At 40.0% G+C, this 20,627-nt stretch overlaps 1 protein-coding gene across 1 annotated transcript in view; it reads right to left on the bottom strand.

Moving 5' to 3' along the window:
- The window catches only part of LOC140564716 (kelch-like protein 29), a 123,094-nt gene that overhangs the window by 49,551 nt on the left and 52,916 nt on the right, over window positions 1–20,627 (bottom strand). The window contains exons 6-7 of the mRNA XM_072690337.1: window positions 12,249–12,387; window positions 3,855–4,051 (exon numbers count right to left, since the gene is read on the bottom strand). Coding sequence (XP_072546438.1) covers window positions 3,855–4,051; window positions 12,249–12,387 — 336 coding nt within the window. The remainder of the gene's footprint in view (window positions 1–3,854; window positions 4,052–12,248; window positions 12,388–20,627) is intronic.

Genomic DNA, 20,627 nt, shown 5'->3' with positions numbered 1-20,627 from the left:
CTGTTTCATATTGTTATATAAATAGCTGTTGTTGTGGAATATAAATACATTTAATTTCAGTTTTTAAGTTGTAGTAATTATATTGTTTGATTTTTTTTTTTCTGTCTATACCTAGAAACTGCTGGAATGCCGTGCATGGCACATGCTAAAAATAGACCTAAAAGCCCATTTCACACAGCATTCTAGTGGTGTTTTGGCAGAACAGTAAAGAAATGCAGTATTTGTAGTATTATATGTGCGGTAATGTGGCTAAACATACAATCTAAGCCAACAATAAACTATATGCCTATATACCTAATATTTATCAGATATATGCCTATATACCTGATATTTATAGCACACCAGCTAGCTAACATAAGGTAATGAGAAAAGCTTTAGTCTTCCTAAGTTTCTCTACGCAAAAATTGACATGGATAGCTTTTCTTCCTATTACAGTAATAACAGAAAGCCTGTGCTGCTTCCAGTGAAAAGCGACAAGGAAGGGTTCCCGGCGTACCATGCACGCCACATCGCTTCTGGTGTGAAATGTGCAGCTGCACTGCTGCGTGGCTGCTGTGCCGCGTGGGCAGCTAGTGTGAAAGGCTTCATTGACTAATACAGAAGCTTGCGGCTTTATTGCACGCAGCTTTAACCTCTTTAATCTTACCTAATTGATCACTGCTGGCACATTCAAGGAGGATACATTCGAAGATGACACTGTCTCTTTTAACCCCCTACAATCTAAAGTGAGAAGTATATCCTGATTGAGGTTTCTGGCTTGCTCTATTCATAGACTGTTGGTCAGCAAAGTAAACAAATTACTGTGTCCATTCAACTCAAATACACACTGCAAATATATCACGTGTTTAAAAAAATGTTATGAGGGGAATAAAATTCAGTTCAGTTGCTTAAACCATTTTTTTTAAATCATTTTTACAGCTTACCTTCATGTTATTAAAGCAGAAGAGGAGATTAGAAGGCAGAGAGAGTCTTAGCATTAAAGGGTTAATACAGTGAAAGTACTTTAAAAGTAGTGCAAAAAGTAATCCAACCAATGCCTCAACACCACAACCACTTTCAGAATAACCATGAGTGCTGTGCCTGCTGGGTATCCATAAAGTTTCATCCCAAAAACATGAAAGTAAGTGTACTTTCTGAAAGTACACTTTCCATACACATTAAACGTGTTATCATCTATTCCATGTAGCACACCCACAAATGAGGTTATTTTTACACTTGGCTGTTTCATACTGAACTGGAATATATACAGAAGTAGGCATATTGCAGCACTTCTGCAGCGAATTCCTACAGGAGCGAATGTCATTTCATACCAATTGAGGTATTCATGGATTATTAAGTGGAATATCCCAGTGGGAGACAATGACAGAGGCACTGGAGGAAGAAAAAAAAAACAAAAAAAACAAGCCTGAGCTGTCAAAGCGCCTATCACCCTCCAGACATTTCTGAGCTTTCAAACGTGGCAAGCCGGGCTAACGATTCATACACTGCCCATCCACGCTCCCCCGGCTCTCTCATCACTCCTAAATCAAGGCCATTCTTTAAAACAAGGACAACAGGGCCCATAAATATCTGCTAAGATGGAATTTACGTGCGGCAAGGAAAAATCCACAAGGCAAGTCAGTGAGACATTATGCATTCAAAGGGAACAACACTTTCAATATTTCAGTATAGCAGTCATGCATAAAAAGTGCCACAGACAGAATCCAGTCTACTGATATGCTTGCCACAGCTGCCAATGCTGTTTGACAGGAACCCACGGTAAAATATGTATGGTTCCAATCCGCACTGTTTGTCTCTGGGAGTGATGCCTGACTAGCATATTTCATATCTACACACGGTCATGTTACTAGCAATTACCTCCGTGAGACTTAATATAAGCAGTCCCAGTGGGATTTTATGAAGATCCATTCCCAGCCATTGTGAAAGCAGTCATGATAACCATACTGATGAATCAGTGTACTAATAACTCGCTTCAGTCCACACCAGACTGTGTGCTGTGCACACCTGTCAATCAGCAGTCAAGAGCGTGTGGCACAGAGAGAAAGGAGATCCCAGCAGAGAGCAGGATGGCAGAAACGGCTGATGAAGATTCAATTCACTGATTCACTCAGAACGTCCATTTAAATTCCTCAGAGCTTCTCAAAGCAGCAGCTATACAAGGACATTTATGCCTCCATATCTTCATTGACACTGACCACACTGGATATTACAGAGGTTCTTATATCAGGAAATTCTATATTAATGTGGTCTGATAGTTTTGCTGCTTGCTTCCTGGTCCATGGCAGACCGCTCCTCACTGGCCAGCAGAAATCAATACGTTAGAAATCACTGTGTTCATTAATGCTACATCACAAGTGCTGTATGCATTGAATGAGGTCTTTTTTGCTACTGTAAGCAGAGTGGTAGGACGTCTGTGGTAAATGACATGAAAGTGTAGTACAGTATTATTACAGAATCTTAAATCTTTTTAACATAACTTGGAAAAACTGATAGAGTGATTAAAATACAGACATCAGAGCTTTGTACCACTACATTACAAATACATTTTTATTAAAGCCTCTGGGAACCTAAAGCTGAGTTTTCTTTCTAATTAAGTGAATCTGGCTCCTCTGGGCCCCCAGTGTAAATGTACAAAGTATGTCTAATGAATATCTTCCCAAAGTCTAATAAAGTTAAACCTGGCAACCTCAAGCCTCCCTGCGTCGCTTTACCTTGAAAATCATCGGCCGAGTGCCAAGTCGGACTGCAGGTCCCAACACAGAACCGTAGCCGAAGAGATCCGCTGTGCTGGACAAGAGGTATGACGGGCTACACTGGGCATTGCATCTATATATGGGCTGGTAACTATTACAGATATCAAAACCTCAGTAAATCCTAAAGATTTGTGAAAACATAACCGCAGTTCAAAAAAGCTAAAAAATGCAACCCCTTTGCCCTTTTTTCACCAGTGATACGGGGCCATCAGTCAGGCATGTTCACTAGAATATTAAGACCCTGCTTTTATTAGATTTCTGCTTAGTGTTTAACCTTTGCTGAACACTTTACATAACTCCCAGGTTTAGTATCCTACAAAAACCAACATTTTCAAATCTTTTTCAATGGGCTTTAAAGTAAGCCTACCACTATACTGCCTTGTGTTGTGTACCATCAAAACAGCTCTGACCCGTCAAGACCTGGACTTCACCAGACATAGCCAGCATTATTTCTTCAGTCATTTGGGCTACAGAAGCTCTACTGTTGGATCAGCCCAGACAGGCTAACATCGCCTCAGGGAGCCTTGGGCACCCATGACACTGTTGCTGGTTCACCAGTTATCCTTCCTTGGACCACTTGTGGTAGGTACTAACCGCTGTATTCCGGGAACTCCCCACAAGACCTGGCTGATGTTTTTGGAGATACTCTGACCTAGTCATCTAGCCATCAACATTTAGCCCTTGTGAATGTGCTTAAGCTTCCATTTCTCCTGCTTTTAACACATCACCTTCAAGAACTGACTGTTCACTTGGGTATAATAATGTATATTCCGCCCTGTGACAGCTGTCACTGTAACGAGATAATAACTGTCATTCCCTTTACCTTTCAGTGGGCTTAATGTTATGGCTGATTGGTGTATTATTAATCTTGAAATCTGCTTATTATTTTTGATGAGTCTGATGCTGTTTTCACAGAGTATTTTAAATGCATTATCACCAGGTAAACTGCTTATAATTTATTGAGAATCTATATTTGAACCAATTATTTCTTAAAGGCGTAATGCGACAGCCCTTAGCAAAAGATTCTTTTTTGAGTATGTCCCACACAACGCCCATAAAGATGAAGGGAAAGTCTGACACAAACCCTCATGATGAACTTACCCAGGAAAGACACGCAGACTTTGCAGAAGGTGTTGAACTGGAACTTGTTGGCCGCCTCCAGCAGAGTTTTGGCATTGGCTGAGTCTATGATGAGGGAACCGGTGTAGACGAATTCCAGCAGCAACTCCAGAACCTCAGCGCTGATGTTGTTCATCGCCATCTTCATCTTTTCACCATTCCTGTTTTCACTGGCCAACCTGGAGGCAGCAGGGGGGGCAGTGTTAAACCTGGGCAGTTAAGAGGGTAATGACTAAAACCTGCCATGCAGTCAATGTCTTAATAATCCTTCAATTTTTTTGGAAATATAAACTCTCAGGGTTTTCGGGGTGAAAAGTGTGAGCTTGTCTCAAGAGAAGTGTAGCAGAGCTTGAGGGGAAAACCTGAATTGGTCATTATGCATGTTCATGCATAATACACACACACACACACACACACACACACACACACACACACACACGCACACACGCACACACATTCAGACACACACACAGACACACATACATATATATGCATATGGGAAGTGCAGGCTGAATGGCCAGCCTAATCGAGCAGTAGCTCATTTAGGAGAGGCCCATAGGTAAAAGTACATCTCGTTAGAGGTGAGTGGCAGGCAAAGGCTCTGCAAGCCTGAGATCCACTGTTTGGAGAGAAGCATTCAGAAACTCCAGGTAAAGGGCTAAAACTATAACCTTCCATTATCTGGGTGAGTGCTGGAGAGACACAGCTCCTCCAAAACAGCCTCTTGAAACAAAAAAAAGCTCACAATGGTGACACACTAATGAAAGGCCATGTGGCTAACAAAAGCTAGAATGCCAGCTGGGCAGTGATGTCGGGTGCAGACAGACTTGGCATCGACAAACAACCCTGTGATGTATTTTCTTCGGCACTTACTTCCCGTATTCTTTCTTCACGAACACATACACTCTTGAAAATAAAGGGCCCAAAGCCTTTGTGTATTTTTCTGTATCTAAATTATCTTTATATTCCATGTCTGTTGCTTTAACCCTTTCACAAGTACAGCCATACCACCGTAGGATCTTTACAATTCTGATTTGTACTTGACACAACAATCAGCTTTTATTTTACTGGTTTATCAAATCTGTTCACTGATTAGTCTTTCCACAACATACAGCGCATCCCTCAAATGCAGGAATTGTCCATTTCACCTTCACTGTTGTAAAAAATTACAGAAAGTTACTGAACTGCAGTAATGCTCATGCTAAAAGAATTCCCTCAGGGAAGACCATTACAGGTAGTCAGAGCTTTCTTGAGAATGGGTTAATAAAGTACAAGGACAAGTGCCAGACAGAAATTGACATTAGTTTAAAATGCTAGAGAATTATGTTCGAGAACCATCCATTATTGATTCTCTAGGGAACTAAAGATGTTTTTTCCACATTTGGGGCCCTTATTTTCAAGAGTGTACAAAGTACAAATTAACATAGATGCTTGCCGATGTGCCAATCGCCTATGGTTGCATCTTCATGCATGGTTAACAGATGCATTTGTTTTTATTGCATATGTGTATGTACATGAAGACAGATGGACAGACTGTTAGATCTTGCATGAGAAGACAAACACAGACAGTCAGACGGATTGAGAGTGATGAGAGCAGGGAAGGAGAGGGGTGGAGAGTCAGTCCTGCCACAGGGAGCCAGCAGCCATCCTTCATGTGTTGAGGGACCGTTCCATGACTGGGACCTGGGTTTAAGTCTCAAAGCTTTCAGCCGCTGCCAAAAACAAAAGTAGAACACGGCCTGTGTACGAACTGGTGTATTAGTTGTCATATAGGCCTGACTTGGGGGGGAAAAGGCAAAGGCAGAGTTTGAGGTGAGGGGTAAATCTCTGGAAGTGGCTGGAAAATCAAGAATGTTACTCCTGAAAAGAAAAAACAAAAAAATGCAGTTTACAGGTGTCAGTTGTAAGTGCAGGAGTAGAAAGAGTATAAAAAGAAAATGCGAATGCAACGGGCGACCGAGCGGTGTGAGGATGTGGGTGAGAGAAAGAAAGAACGGAGGAAAGAAAATCAAAATCAAATTAGTAAAGTCAGCACACTCCTTCTGTGTGATCAGTCACTCGCTTAACGGAATCTGAATTGATGGATTCATGAACGCAGTCACTCTATAAGCACAAACAGGATTGCTCTTTTTTAGCAGCGCAAACAATAATTTAGCCCTCACTCGCAGGACCCTACAACACTCTTAGCCTAGATGAAATATACTGACTCAAAAAGGTACTTTTCTTCTCCTGCACTGACTATAATCAGAATCCTTACTAAACTGACAAAACAGAGTAATGACAGTCAGGTCACTGAGGAGACTGAATGGTAATGGTAATGCAAACAGTTCCCATTTTCATAAATTAATGGAACAGAAAGCATATATGGTAGCTGGTTAATTGTAAAAAGGGGTCATATAAGCTAGCATTCAACCTTAAAATACAGTCATGTGAAAAGGTTGGGACACCCCATGAAAACCTTGTCTTTAATATATTTAAATATATAAACCAGATCTTCATTTGAACAATATTTAAGGTAATACAAAGGTAATATAACTAAACTAATCAATCTTTATGGATTTTTTTTATCATTTGTACAATGTAATTAACAGAAATGTAATTTTCTTGTGAGGAAAAAGTTAGGATACCCTATGTCCTAATAGCTGGTATTTCCCCCCTTGGCTGAAATAACTTCAGTTAGACATTTCCTATAATGACGAATCAGTCTCTGACATGGACTGGGAGTAAGTTTTTCCCACTCCTCCATGCAGAATTCTTTCAGCTATGTGACATTTCAGTTAGTTTTTAGACAGATGCTCTCATATTTTCCTCAAGTGCCCTCTGATACAATCAAGATTTAGTGGATGCTATTACATCTCCACCTAAGTTCTTCACAGTTGATATGGGTTCTTGTTATCAAATGCAGTGTGTGATCTCCATCTGATGATAGATGCTGTAATTTGACTGTACTGTACTGTACTGTAAATCCCGCAATACCATTTTCTTTACATAGTCTGCTGTTTGGCTTAGCTTACTAGGACGGTTTGACCTGGCCATGTTGGCCATAAGCATCTACAACCGTCTTTCTGAAGACATCAGAAAGCTCTTTGGATCTCACTATGGTAATAACATGTAACAATTACCAATCAAAAGCAAACTAAATGTCTGAAGATATCCAAATCCAAATATCCAAAATCCCCTCTAATGATGTTCTAGTCATCTGCATCTGCATCTAATCATCTGCAATTGATCCTAATTTTAGACATTTAAAGTAGTTATAAATGTAATCATATTTTATCCGTTACATTTTACACATGATTTTTAAAGGTAAAGGTAAAAAGGTAAGGGTGCACGTATTTGTCACTGAATTATATACAGCGAAATGTGTCCTCCGCATTTTACCCATCTGTGGTAGTGAACACACACACACACACACACACACACACACACCCACACACTAGTGAACTAGGGGCAGTGAGCACACACACAAACAGAGTGGTGGGCAGCCAACTCCAGCGCCCGTGGAGAAAAGAGGGTGAAGGGCCTTGCTCAAGGGCCCATCAGTGGCAGCTTGCCGAGCCTGGGTATCGAACCCACAACCCTGTCATCAATAGCCTGGAGCTCTAACCGCTGAGCCACTACTACCCCTGAAAAGACATTTCTTCAGTTTTAATGGTTTAGTTATATCACCTCCATGTCTAAATATAACTATCCTAACATATTCACATGACTGTATGCATGCTTTTCTTTATTTACGCTGGATGACTTCATTTCTACAGTCACAACTGCAAGGGAACATCCTACAAACTCTGTACGTATAAAGTATGTGTGCCTAAGTATTCAATCCTTATGACAGCAAAGACAGGCAACATGCATATTATGCTAGAATGAAGTGTGTGAGTAACCACATTCACTCTGCGTTACAATCTCAGACTCCTTCACCCCCCCTCCCCCATATACTCCCATTATTCCCTTATAGCAAGAATCAAGCCAGTCCTCAAGATTGATGAACTACCAGAGGCACAGGGTAAATATTCATTAAAAAAAAAAAAAACAACAGCAACAAAAAATGATACAGAATCTCTGGAGAGACATGATTTTTTTTAACGCAGGGCTGCCTCTCATCTTTATCACAATACAAGCGAAGCAGCTCTAAATAGATTGTATCTGCACATTGTATCGCAATGCAGATCCCCTTAACGGATGATTTGCTAAAGAGGCGATTTGCTTTTTAATTCAGCTTTTTCTCTGAGCAGGAGGAACACAGGGGGTGCATTTTACAGATGATTGGATAAGCATGCTTCTTTTACGTGCAATAAATGATGGACGAGCAGACAATGAATGACCAGCTCTCCTTTCAAAGCATGGCTTGATATGCCCATCACAGGCCTGCAGGTCCTCTGATACCAAATTGAGATTACAGTCCAATGCATGCATCATTCAAACGATCAATGTTTTGTTGGAATTTGATATGCTTGACATGAAACATCTTCAAAAAGATCAGAACTGTTAAGTCAATCCTTGGAAATACATGGCCTGAGTGGGAACAAGCACATAATCAAGCAGAAACGGTGTCTAGCGTCTGATTTCTGCTCAATAGACGATTCTGTCAGATGTAAAATGGCATGTCTTGAAAAAAGTTTTCCAGAGAATACACAATGAGATGTGCCTCGGGTATACGAATGAAAGGGCTGGAGGCAGGGTCAGACCTCATGGAATATAATAGGCCATGAAACTACTTTTCCTTACATTAACAGAGATCAACTACATTAAAAGTAAAGGTGCTTCAAATGGTTCCTTAACCCCTTAAAGCAGAAAGGTTTATTACACACTAAGGTGTATTATTCATTCAACTACAGGGACCTCTGTAGAAACTGGTGAAGCTATTCTAATAGCTTCACCAGCTTCAAGGTAATAGAAGTTTGTAATAAGTTTTGGCCCACCAGCAGTTCATAAGCTGTTTAAGCAATGACATAGAAGATATATGCCTTATTCACCAACCATACTTAAGAAGACATCAATAGTGTTTTCTTGTTTGGGGAATCTGACTTTTCTCAAGAAAAAAAATAAGAAAATTCTTTGAATTTTAGGCCAGAGAATGAAGAATCATGTTTGTAAAAGATGTGTGAATAACCTGTCAAATAACCTTCCAATCAACCTTTCAATCCCCTGGTAACACATTTTGATATACAACTTTTTTTTTATAGTATAGCAAGTATTATTAAATTTGTTTGTAACCATGGCAACACACATAGCCTTGAGACTATGTGTTGTTTTAGCTTTTTACTTTAGTTGTGGTTGTGTTTTACAGATCTTTAGGGTTTACTGAAGGTTTGATATCTGTAACTGAGTAACCAGTTCATTAGTAGATACAAGCTTGGGCTGTGACTGGGGGAGCGGCTGCCCCATGTGTCTCATGGTCCCTCCGTCCGGGTCTCCCTGGCTGCTGTGTTGCATCGGGACCTCCCATCCTTCCTGGTCCCAGCCACTACATACAGCAGTGAAGCAGCGAGACCACAGCTGACAGGGCACGTGGGGCAGCCGCACCCACAGTCGAGACTCGAGCTTTAGCTCGCTAGCTTTAGCACTAGCTTTCCAGGTTTATCTGACTAGAAGAGAGAGAGGAGGCATGTTAGCCTTGGTCAGGGGTATGCTGACATAAACCTGACCCACCTTTAGGAACGCCTATTCCACGTTGAGAGGAGAGCAAAATTATTTATTAGACATTTATTTGAATTTGAAAATAGATATACTTTGTACATTTACACTGGGGGCCCTGAGGAGCCAGATTAAATTAATAAAAAAAAATCCAGGTTCCCAGGGGCTTTAAAAAAACCCTCAAAGGTTCCTCACACTGACATATCATTAAAATCAATGTACTTTATAAAACCAACAGTGGTTCTTCAATGGAATCGCTCAAGGAACCAGCTGAAGCACTTTTATGTTTAAGAGTGTATAGTAAGAACCGGTCATTTGGGTTGCCCACTTTGGTTCAAAGGAAAAAGCATGACACTGATGCACTTTTACTGTCTGCCAAGAGAACATTGAGCAATCATTTGTCTTTACCACTCGTCGTCATTTAAGTGCTCGCTATACTCTGGGATGGAGACGGCGAAAGCTTACAATGTTCTAAGGCTAAACCTCGTCCTATTCCACCTTCCAGCAGCAGTGGAACTCAAATAGCTTTGAGAAGTGTATCAGCACATTTTGTGCTCCACTGAGAACAGAGTCGAATCCACACTCACTGTTATTGCTCCTAATGCAATTTTCATAGCTGCTGCTCGCAAGATAGGATAGCAAAGGCCCAGACCAAATTTACAATCTAAAGGGCCAAAGTTCCACTTTAAATTTGTCCTTGAGGCTTCGCTGCATCTTGTATGATGTGTAATAAAGGCATTATACAGATTGAGCTTGAGTGCACACATGTAAATGTATCAGGTTCCACATTCTTCATCCAGTGGTTAGACTGCATGAGTTAATGGTGTGATACAATGGATTTGTGTTTTAACCTTGGAATCAACATCAAACTACAGCTTGAAGATTGAAAACTGGGATATATATATGCGTTAGATGAAGCATGTAAAATGGCATTTAAATAAATTTACTGTGCATTCACTACTGAAAGCAGGAGAAAAAGGTGCAGGAATCCATTTAGACAATAAAAAAAGGTTTGCTTGACACCCAAGCTGCCTTTTTGTAAGGCTGTCATTCATCTCTCAGGGAACATCTAGCTTTTACTTAATCTGGGCATCTTTTCATTCCCCACTTTTCTTACATATCTTTCAGTACATGTTTTTAAGAGCCACATATGGCATTTATCACATATCCTAAAGATCACAAAGTGACATTTTTACAATCGATATCTCTTTCACCTCTGAAAAGCTTTTCATCTAAAGAAGCTAATATCAGTCAAGGCATCTCTAGATCATGGAGTTCAAAACAGGATTTCTGAGTCTCTGCAGACTGGATGTCGTGCTTCTTTTATTGTGCGTGTCTGTTTGGCACTGTTGTGGGACACAAGGTGACATCCCATGAAATCACTTTATCTACTTACAGCACCAATGCGTAGAATGAGGCACTGATAAATAATAATAAAGTAACATACACAATATGTACGGTATGTAGACATCTTCTCATTCAATGATTCTTCTGGAAAGAAAGGAGCTGCAGGAGTTTCTGCTGCAATACGAAGGCTTTACATTACATGTTGAAGCACTTCTGTGAGGACTTGGTTGTATTTAGCCAAAAGAACAAGAATAAGGTCAGTTGGTGGTGTCAAAAACAACATTTTACCTCAATGCAAAGGTCAATGTCGAGGACACCGTGCAACTGCTCCACACTTCAGTTCTGGGGGCTTTTATACCACCTACAGCTGATGGTCGGCATTAGTCGTGCTGACCTATACAGTCTCCCATTCTACTGGGTCTATGGACAATGCTTTAACAAAGATCATACAACATATGCTTGTGCAAACTGAATGCCTGAGTCAGCAATTAACACAGCACCTTAACATAGCTGAATTCTTGACTTACTTTAGGACTTATAGTGTAACACAGTGGGGCTCCAATCATCCTCTTGGAGAGCTAACTTCCTGCAGGTTTCAAGTCCAAGTCCAAATTCAGCCAATCAATGGCCTCTAAAGGCAGTAATTAGTTGATTTGTTGGATCCGATGGGGTGGATTAGGTTTGTTTCCAAAGTCTGCCAAGAAGATAGTTCTCCAGGAGGTGGTGTATCAATTCCTTCTCACATGCTTCCTCTAACATATACTTTCCTCAAGTGAGATAAATATGCCAAGTTTCAGACCAAAAGCTGTTAGAAGGTCAAAAAATAGGACACTCCTAATTTTCTCCTAAAGCCCAGAACAAAAGAATATTTTACAAAGCATTAGGAGACTCTCCTGTGTATTGAAGTTGTGTTTATTCTTACCACAGGCTCTGAGTGGATCTATGAATTATCAGTCTGCAAGTTCCCACAGAGATGTGCACCGAATCACAGCAGGTAGCCAATGAATCAGGACAGCAAGCCCCTCTAAACACTTGAATGGGAGAGGTAGAGTGAAGTGCTGATCTGATATGCCTGACGCATTGCTCTGAATCTCCCCCATTTTGTTCTGACATTTACAATACATTTACAAAAGAAAACCCCCAGTCATGGAACTTTTTTGCCCATTAAAATGGAAATTTGCTCATTTAGTCCATGGAGATGAAAGGGCAGGATAAGTGTTGACCTTTTTCAACAATGAAATACATTCATTTGAGGGACAGAAGGAATGGCTACTGGCCCCGTGATAGGAACCTCTGTCTTCACACCTGCAAGAGAAGGGGAGGGTAAAGAAAGCCACACAAATGTGCCCTATGAAAAGAACAGAGTGGATCAACGACAGGAGAGAGGCAAACCTTTTAACCATGTCCTTGAAATACAAGCTGCAGGAAGCTAGAACATTTTGATGGACTTCAAACTCTTTGCCTTCAACAATTATTTTCAGGTCTGTAAATTCTTTCGCTCGCCGCTGCTGGTTCAATTCTTTCAACATCTCTGTAGAACAAGAAAAAGAAGACAAATAGCAAATTTCTTATGTTATGATTTCAAACACAGCACGCCAAAAAGTGCATACTCAATCACCTTTTACTTTGAGGACAAAAGACAACCCTTTGTTTGTGTGTCTAAAGAGCTGAAAAAGATCTGAGGAATAAGAGGATCAAGTGTGTGGACAAAAGAAATGCACAGGTTGAAGAATAGCAGGTCAACAGTCTCATTAGATAGCTACATATCTACAAAGGAGACACACCGGACTGCCTCGAGCAGATAATGCAGAAGACAAAAGCTGTGATTGAGCACAAAGTGAAAGGAGTTCACTGGCCTAAGGTGCTTTCTGCGGTAAACCTCTACTCTATGGTTATGTACAGACAGGGAGACAAGTGAAGGCAAGTGAAGATACAGTATGCACAGTTGAGGATGTGTATACGTAATTTGTCACATGAAAGAAAAAAGGGGAAAAGAGGAAAGAAAGAATTCCCTCCTGTATCAGAAGAAAACTAAAACTACTGTAATATTTCAATATTAGAATATTAAGACCCTGTTCGAAGCTGACGTTCATCCACTTCCCTGTCAGTCAGTAACCCTGAATATAAGCAGTTTGAAATTACATCATGAATTCCAAATTATTCTATGCATCTCATTATATACAGCGATCAGCCATAACATTAGCACCACAGATGACAGATGAAGTGGTTTTCAGAAAATCATTGGTTATTTTTATCTACAGTGTCTGTATCTGTCAAAGGTTGGATATATTAGACAGCAAGTGAACAGTCAGTTCTTGAAGGTGATGTGTTGGAAGCAGGACAAATGGGCAAGCATAAGGATCTGAGCCACTTTGAGGGGCCAAGGGCCAAATTGTGATGGCTCGAGAATTGGGTCAAAACATCTACAAAACATCAGGCAGGTCTGATGTGAGATTTTTCGGGTATGCAGTGGTCAGTACCTACCAAAGGAGCTCCAAGAAAGAACAACCGGTGAACCAACAGCAGGGTCATGGGCACCTAAGGCTCATTTATGCGATCCATGGAGGCCCCAAACCACAGGATGCATTCAGAAGTCTTGGACTGGTGGAGTCCATGCCCTGAAGGGTCAGATCTGTTGTGGCGGGTGGTGCTAATGTTGTGGATGATCTGTGTATATTATCGCTGTCACAGAAAATAGAACTTTACAAGAGGAGTAAAAATCTGCTTGGCTTTCAATGAAAGTAAAAAGACCTTATTCCATTATGGTCACTAGGGAGCATTTCTACTGGTCCACTCTTAATGAACTTGTTACTGCCAGATTCAAATTATGTCAATATCTTTTCTTTGGAAGAAAACGACCATTCTACATAAACAAGTTCTTATTATTTGGGCACCACAGTGCTGTTTAATACATTATTTATTAGGATATTAACATGTACTTTTGCAGTCTGTGTAAATAATTATTTGCCCGCACTGTGGTGTTAGATTTGTGTCACACAGTCCATAACTGACTGCTCTTTGGCTTACTCTCCACAGCACATTGGATTTCAAATGAGGCAGTGATGATGAAGCTGAAGTGCAGAGTGTCAGCTTTAATTTGGAAGTATTTATAGAGTTATTTACATCATTTACATTTTATTAAGTTACTTAACATAATCTTGAATAACAGCAGAGTGTTTAGTACTTGGGTGAAATTGCTTCACAACCAATGACTGCCTGCGGCTCACGCACGTCGATAGACACTGACCATCTTCCCCGCTGATGCTTTATCAGCTCTAATGCAGGTTTTGGGAGTTCTTGTTTGCAGTGAGATAAATGCGTGCTCAGTAGGGTTCATGTAAGGGGATTGATTTGGCCAGTGAAGAACATTTTACCTTTTGGAGCTGAAACTTTGATTTGAATGACTCAGTAGGTGTTTTGGGTCATTACCTCGCAGTGTGGAAGTATAGAGGGGATTGGAGCAGATGAAAGTCATCTGTTCATGCATGAATTCATACTTCTGCAGCTATTGTCAGTCATATTATCACTAAATAGAAGCGATCCACTTCTACACTGGTAAAAGTATAAGATCTTTGAGGAACTTTGGAACTGTGGCAGAATCTCTTAACCTCTTTGAGGAACCTTCAAAAGAAAGAAGAAAAGTTTTTTTTTTTAGAAGAAAAAGGTTTCTTGACGGTTCCTCAAAGCACCTTACCTTCACAGTTTCAAACTGGAGAACCTCCTTCCATACATGCTAATGCATGCACCATGTTTCAGGTTCATCTTTGTCTAATGAGTCCACATGATCTCCATAGGGAACTCTACAGTTGTCTTGTATGTCTTAACAAAATATAACCTTGTCCTTTTTGTAGCATAGACTGATCCCTCATGTCTGTCTCTCTTTATAGGGACCCTTGACACTTCTGTGCTACATTGTGGCTAGACCTGGTACTGATACTTCTGACCTGACAATTTTCTTCATGACTGAACATTTTCTTTGGTCACCCACTGCTGTCGTCTTTCATACTGGAGAAAAAAAAAAAAAAAAACTTACATCTGGTCAAGATATCAAATACCCATTTGCACTTGGTCACTTCATATGACTAGTTAGTTACACTGAAATCCGATTGCTGTGTGGTACGTAATATGCAAATTTGCTTGTTCTGCAGCAATTATTACTGGTGTTTGGGTTGTACTGGGAGGGGTTTTGGTTGTGGAATGTGTCTTGGAGAGACGGAAGTGTTTACTTGCAAATTTGTCTTTTCATTTATTTGTGTCTTGGGTGTGTTTACTACGCGTTTTTATGTGGCTTGGTCTTATCCAGATATAATCCTGATACTCAAGACACATGAAGTGACCAGGTGTAAGCGAGGTCTAATATTTCTCATCGTAAATCTGTTGTAAGAATAATATAAGATCTTTACAACCATTTATCATGTAATATTATATTAGCAATGCATTATTTCTTATAACAATCATCTGCAATAAGCCTTAAGCTAAGATATGCAGCATTATCTGTTAATGAAATTTCTAGGCAAAATTACTAAGAACAAAAAGGCCCTATCTTACACCCTGTGCAAGGCGTGTCGTGACGGTCGTGATTTTCATGCCTTCCGTCTGCGTCGTTTAAATAGCAGCACTGCTTGCGAATATATCTATGCCAATGGTGGTCTTGAAATGAGGTGTGTTCAGGTACGTCTCTGGTACATTGCTATCTTGGCAACAGAAAACACAGGTGCGCCGCTGACTGCAAACAACTTAGGCAGACGTCAACAGACGTTTGTTGCTAGTTTGGCAGTGAATTGTCAACACAGGCATGTGCCCAATGCGCGTTTACCCCCAGCTTTGTACCATCGAAAAAGCAATCCGCCAAAGTCAGACCTGCACCTGGCTCTAAAGGGAATGGCAAGTGACACACTGATTGGTTTATTGCATGTTACTCCCATGTTACACCCATGATTAATTAAGAGACTTAGAACATGCCTTTTGTGCATACTTCTCCCGTCATTACAATAGCAAAGACACACTGACAAGCCCTAAATCAAGCCGCTTGGTACACGGTTGACGGCTCTAGAGGTCCTTAGGGAAAATAACGTCAGATTTAAGATTTTTACTTGCAACATTTTTTGGGGTGAGAAAAAAAGTCTCTAGAAATAAGTCAGATTTAGAGTAGACTTAAGATGCTTTTACTTGCAAGATGTGTTTGCAGTGCAAGGTCTGGTTCAGCCATTACAGATGCACTTTAACTGACTGTCACGGTTTCATTGAATTTCAATGTGCAATTCAAGACTAAAAACAGCATATCACTGTCCAGTTACTTACTGATTGTTCTGTATTTCCCACCACTACTTCTGTTGGAGCATCAGAGCCAGTTTTACACCTTCTACTCTTTGAACTTCTAAAGAATCATCCTGTCTAAGCCTAAAAGCTCTGTGCGTTAGGAAGCCCATGCCTAGATGAATTGTCTTTTAGCCTAAAACAAAACTCCTCAAAAACAACTGTATGCTAATGGTCTGACAATAACTAACATGTCTAGAGTTGTTTACTATTTATCAGTGAAATACTTTGCATAGTTCGAAGGCCTCTGAAATGGCACTACAGCGAGAATCATGCAAGCATTCATGAGCAATAAGGGTGGTGCAATAGCAATAGAAATGTGCTCTGCGCTGCATACCAATATAGAATGCTGCTGTTCAGTATGTTAGAGAACCACAAACTATTTCAAAGAAGGGAGCATTCTATGGAAGAAACCCACCACCAGTCACCATCAGAGTTTCCTGCAGTTTCAGTCCTCAACAAAATGCACTGAACTGAGGTAAAAAATAAGGTGCTAGCAAAAGTGTGAGCTGTCCTTTTCATTGTAATTCATCTGAATAATTAGCGCAAACGGTATGGCCTCTGTATTATTCGCCTCACAGATGACGTGTCTGGAACTGATTCTCTGGCATCTAACCGAGCTAACAAGGACAAGGATATGTGTGATTATCTGCAGAAAACGCTCTGTGTTAATTTGACTGGGGCGTGTGAATAGCATGGCAGCTAATTATTTTCTATTTAAGTGGGTCAGTGTTCTCTGGAGGTTGACCAATCATTAAATAGCACAGGCCATTCTTCCTACGTCGAGAAGAAATAACATTACCGATCAGAAATGTAACTCTCCATACAAAACAAACAATGTGCAATATTTTTCACTGATCTAGAAATAATGAAAAAAAGATGCTTCTGTAATTATCCTGATCTTAGGGCCACTGTGGTCCATCCAACCAAACGTACATTTTTATAGCTTGGATTTATTGTTCCAGGAAAAAATGGGTAGGCTCTGTGGAGGTTCTTCATACTCAAACATCTCAATCATGTTATTGGTTAAATAGAAGTGATCTACATCCACACTGTTAAAAGAATAAGATTTTTACGGAACTTTTGAAGGTTCTTCAATTTGAACTGTGGAGGAACCTCTTAAGGTGCTTTGAGGACCCTTCAAGAACGGTTTTAGAAGGAGGCTCCTTGAAGGTTTCTCCACAGTTTCACACTTAAGAACGTCCAAAGGTTCCTCAAGGATCTTATACTTTTAACAGTGTACTGAATTCTGCACATGCACATGCAAGCACCATGTTTCAGGTTCATCTTTGTCTCATGAGTCCATTTGATCTTGCATTTAAGTGGGTCAGTGTTCTCTAGAGGTTGGCCAATCATTAAATAGCACAAGCCATTCTTCCTACGTCGAGAAGAAAGAACATTGTGACCGATCAGAAATGTAACTCCCCTTACAAAACAAACAATGTGCAATATTTTTCACGGATATTGAAATGGAAAAAGGTGATTCTCTCATTAGCCTGATCTTATTGTTACTGCGGTTCATCCAATCATACATACATTTTTAAAGCCTGGATTTATTGTTCTAGGAAAACGTGGAGATTCTTCATACTCAAACATCTCATTTTTAAAAATGGCTCTTTAAATGGCCATAGAATGTCAAATTGTATTTACTTTGGTATAGTTAAATAATAAGAGTTTGGTACATGAAACAGACAAACATGAACCTCAAACTCTGTTCACGAGGGATGGGTCACTTGACACTCTTTGTGTCAAAGCACGTCTCGAGTTTTAGTAGTGTACTTCTGTTTATTTCTGTGTTCAACATATGTACAGTCTAATAGTGTTTTTTTGCCTTATCAAATAATATAAAACATGATTATTTCGTAGGAGAAAAAAATTAATCATTTCTTAAACGAAATACATACATTTAATTTAAAGAAGTAAAACATGCCACTATCACTGCATGGAGCTCTGGTTTCGTTTTGGACAAAGCTTATTGACACACAACTGAATCAAGTAATGTTAGTATTTTTTTTTTTTTTTTGCACAACAGGTGGCGTACTAGTGCTGTGTTTCAAATTCTTCGAAGCATTGAACCATTTTGGCTTCAAAAGCTTTGTTCTGCCCATCCCTACCTATTTATGCACTAAAAATGAACATTCACTTAGCCCACTAGCGAAAGCCCCAACGTCAGAAGAATATGATGTTAAAACTAGAGAGTAGCACATCACCACCAAGTCTACAAGCTATGGCAATTCAAGTTGCTACACACTGAGTCTCACTGAGATGGCAACGGAATAGCAACACTATAAAGTATAAGATTTGTGAATAATTACTGTTTTTGTTACAGTGTTAAAACTATGTTATAATATGTGGGTTTTTTAAACTTTGCCGGTGCTGTAATCCAGACAATAAAAGCAGAGCTTACGATCAACCTTACTTTCACCAAAATCCTTACTTACTTAATATTTATACGTCAAATGCATTCTTTGGCGCCATTGAAAAATCCTTCTAGGAACCAAAAGTGTGTTTTCTACGGCATGGCACCAAGATTTATGCCAGCGCTATGTTTTGGATTGTACAATGAAAAGATGAATGCATTCGACAGAGAGCCATCTCTACTCTTAGCGTAACTAAAGTGAATGCTGAAGCTTGTGAAATGTCTCCTTCCAGCACAAAAGCCTTCTGAATTGATAACAATGGAAGTACAGATATGAGATGAAATGTGCTCAAGAGCACTCTCGCTGGTAGGACGCATGCAAGGATAAAAAGTCAGAATAAATGCATGCAAACTCCCCTCACAAAGAGCCTCAGAGCCCACTGAATGAGCTTATTCTTTTCTCTCCTCTCACCCCAATTAACCACAAAGTAGTGTCTGCAGATATGAAGGGCAATGACTTCTAGCTCAGGAAAAAAGGACGGATTTGATGCTTATTGGCTGCAACATCTTCTGTTTTTTCTTTTTCCGCTTCGTTTTCCATCTCACTTACATTTCAGTCTTTTCAAAAGATGCAATTTCCGAGCTTTCTTACTGACTATGAACGTTTTCTTCACAAACGCAGAACTTTAAATGGTCAGACGCAAGGTCACCTAGCTTGACACTCCATAAACAAAACAAGTACGTCATCAAGCTTTTAAAAGCTTCTCCAGAGTGCGGGCCCTTGACATGTTAAATTAACGGCAGCGCGGAGTCACTTAAGAGCGCACATGTAATGTATGCTGTAAGCCGAAGTAAATTCAATGTCAAATCATGGTCGTTCGTGTAGCTGCACACTCCTTAAAATTGACTTTGACCCAAAAGAAAACGACGGGAGCAAGCGGGGAGGGTAATTCAAATTAGCTCACCGAATTACAAGCTGACTGTTGGTTTGAAATGGGGCAGAAGAAATGACATTAAGCTGATCCTTCTTCTTTTCCTGCAAAAAGCTAAATCAAAACCGACTGCGCTTTCCCGAAGGTGCTGATAGCATCTGTAATGGGCTGGCAACCATTACCTTGTGCCTCATTAGAATAAGCTGTGTGACACATCTGCTTTATTCTAACTAATGTATGCTTCACATCAAAGGGCCCATATCTAACTTTCTTTTTATATTTTATGTTTCCCTCAGGTGCACTTTGTGACATTTATGTGTATTTATGTATTAAAATCATACATTTATAATTTTCTAACCTCTCTTTATCCCTTAAAAGGAAAGGTTGTTAAGGCTATTCAGCTTTTTAAGGCTGAAATATGTAAATGACATTGGTTGTGCCATAGTGGGTCTCATTCAAAAAACAGTCCTTATAATTTGAATGGCCAAAAAAGAAATCCCTTTGGTTTTCAATTAACGTTTCTTAAAAAAACACACTTGTAAATGAGATGTGTAACGGATTAAAGTATGAAGATCTTTTTTAAAGGTTCAACCCGTTGATCTCTAACTTTACTATTCATTCATTAATCCTCATGCAGAAACTACTTCACATTATTTAACAACTGTTCGATTTAGCATATCTTGTGGAGTCCCACAGGGTACAATTGTAGGGTCCATAATTATGACAGTAATGTAATTATGAGAGCAAAGAACTGAGGTGTGGGCTTACATACATGGTCTACTAGGTTAGAGAAAAGGTTCTGTGCTATACCTAAAACCACACATCCAAGTCAAGACTTATTTAGGAACCTTCATTTTTTAATGTATAGTGTAGTATACCCAGACTGTAGTATTATAAAATCTTCTTTTTTAAAAGTTTGCTTATCATCTCTCCGGGACAGAAAGATAGATGGCACTGAATTAAAATGTAGCAAAAAAAAAATTGTGAATGAATCCGGTTTTTAGATGCTAATCTCCTGAGATGTGTATGATTCGCGGCTGGCAGGAGCACTAATCACTGCTCGTGCGGCGGGGAGCGGGTCAGGGGCTGACTGATGTGTCTCTTGTTCTCTGAAGAGCGCAGGGGCGGAGAGCTGAATCCTAATGGCTGCCGCTGCTGTCTCTG

This window comes from Salminus brasiliensis, chromosome 10 (assembly GCF_030463535.1).
Source record: "Salminus brasiliensis chromosome 10, fSalBra1.hap2, whole genome shotgun sequence".
Taxonomy (NCBI): domain Eukaryota; kingdom Metazoa; phylum Chordata; class Actinopteri; order Characiformes; family Bryconidae; genus Salminus; species Salminus brasiliensis.
Note: the sequence above shows the minus strand (reverse complement) of the source record. Positions and strands in the feature narration are given on the sequence as shown.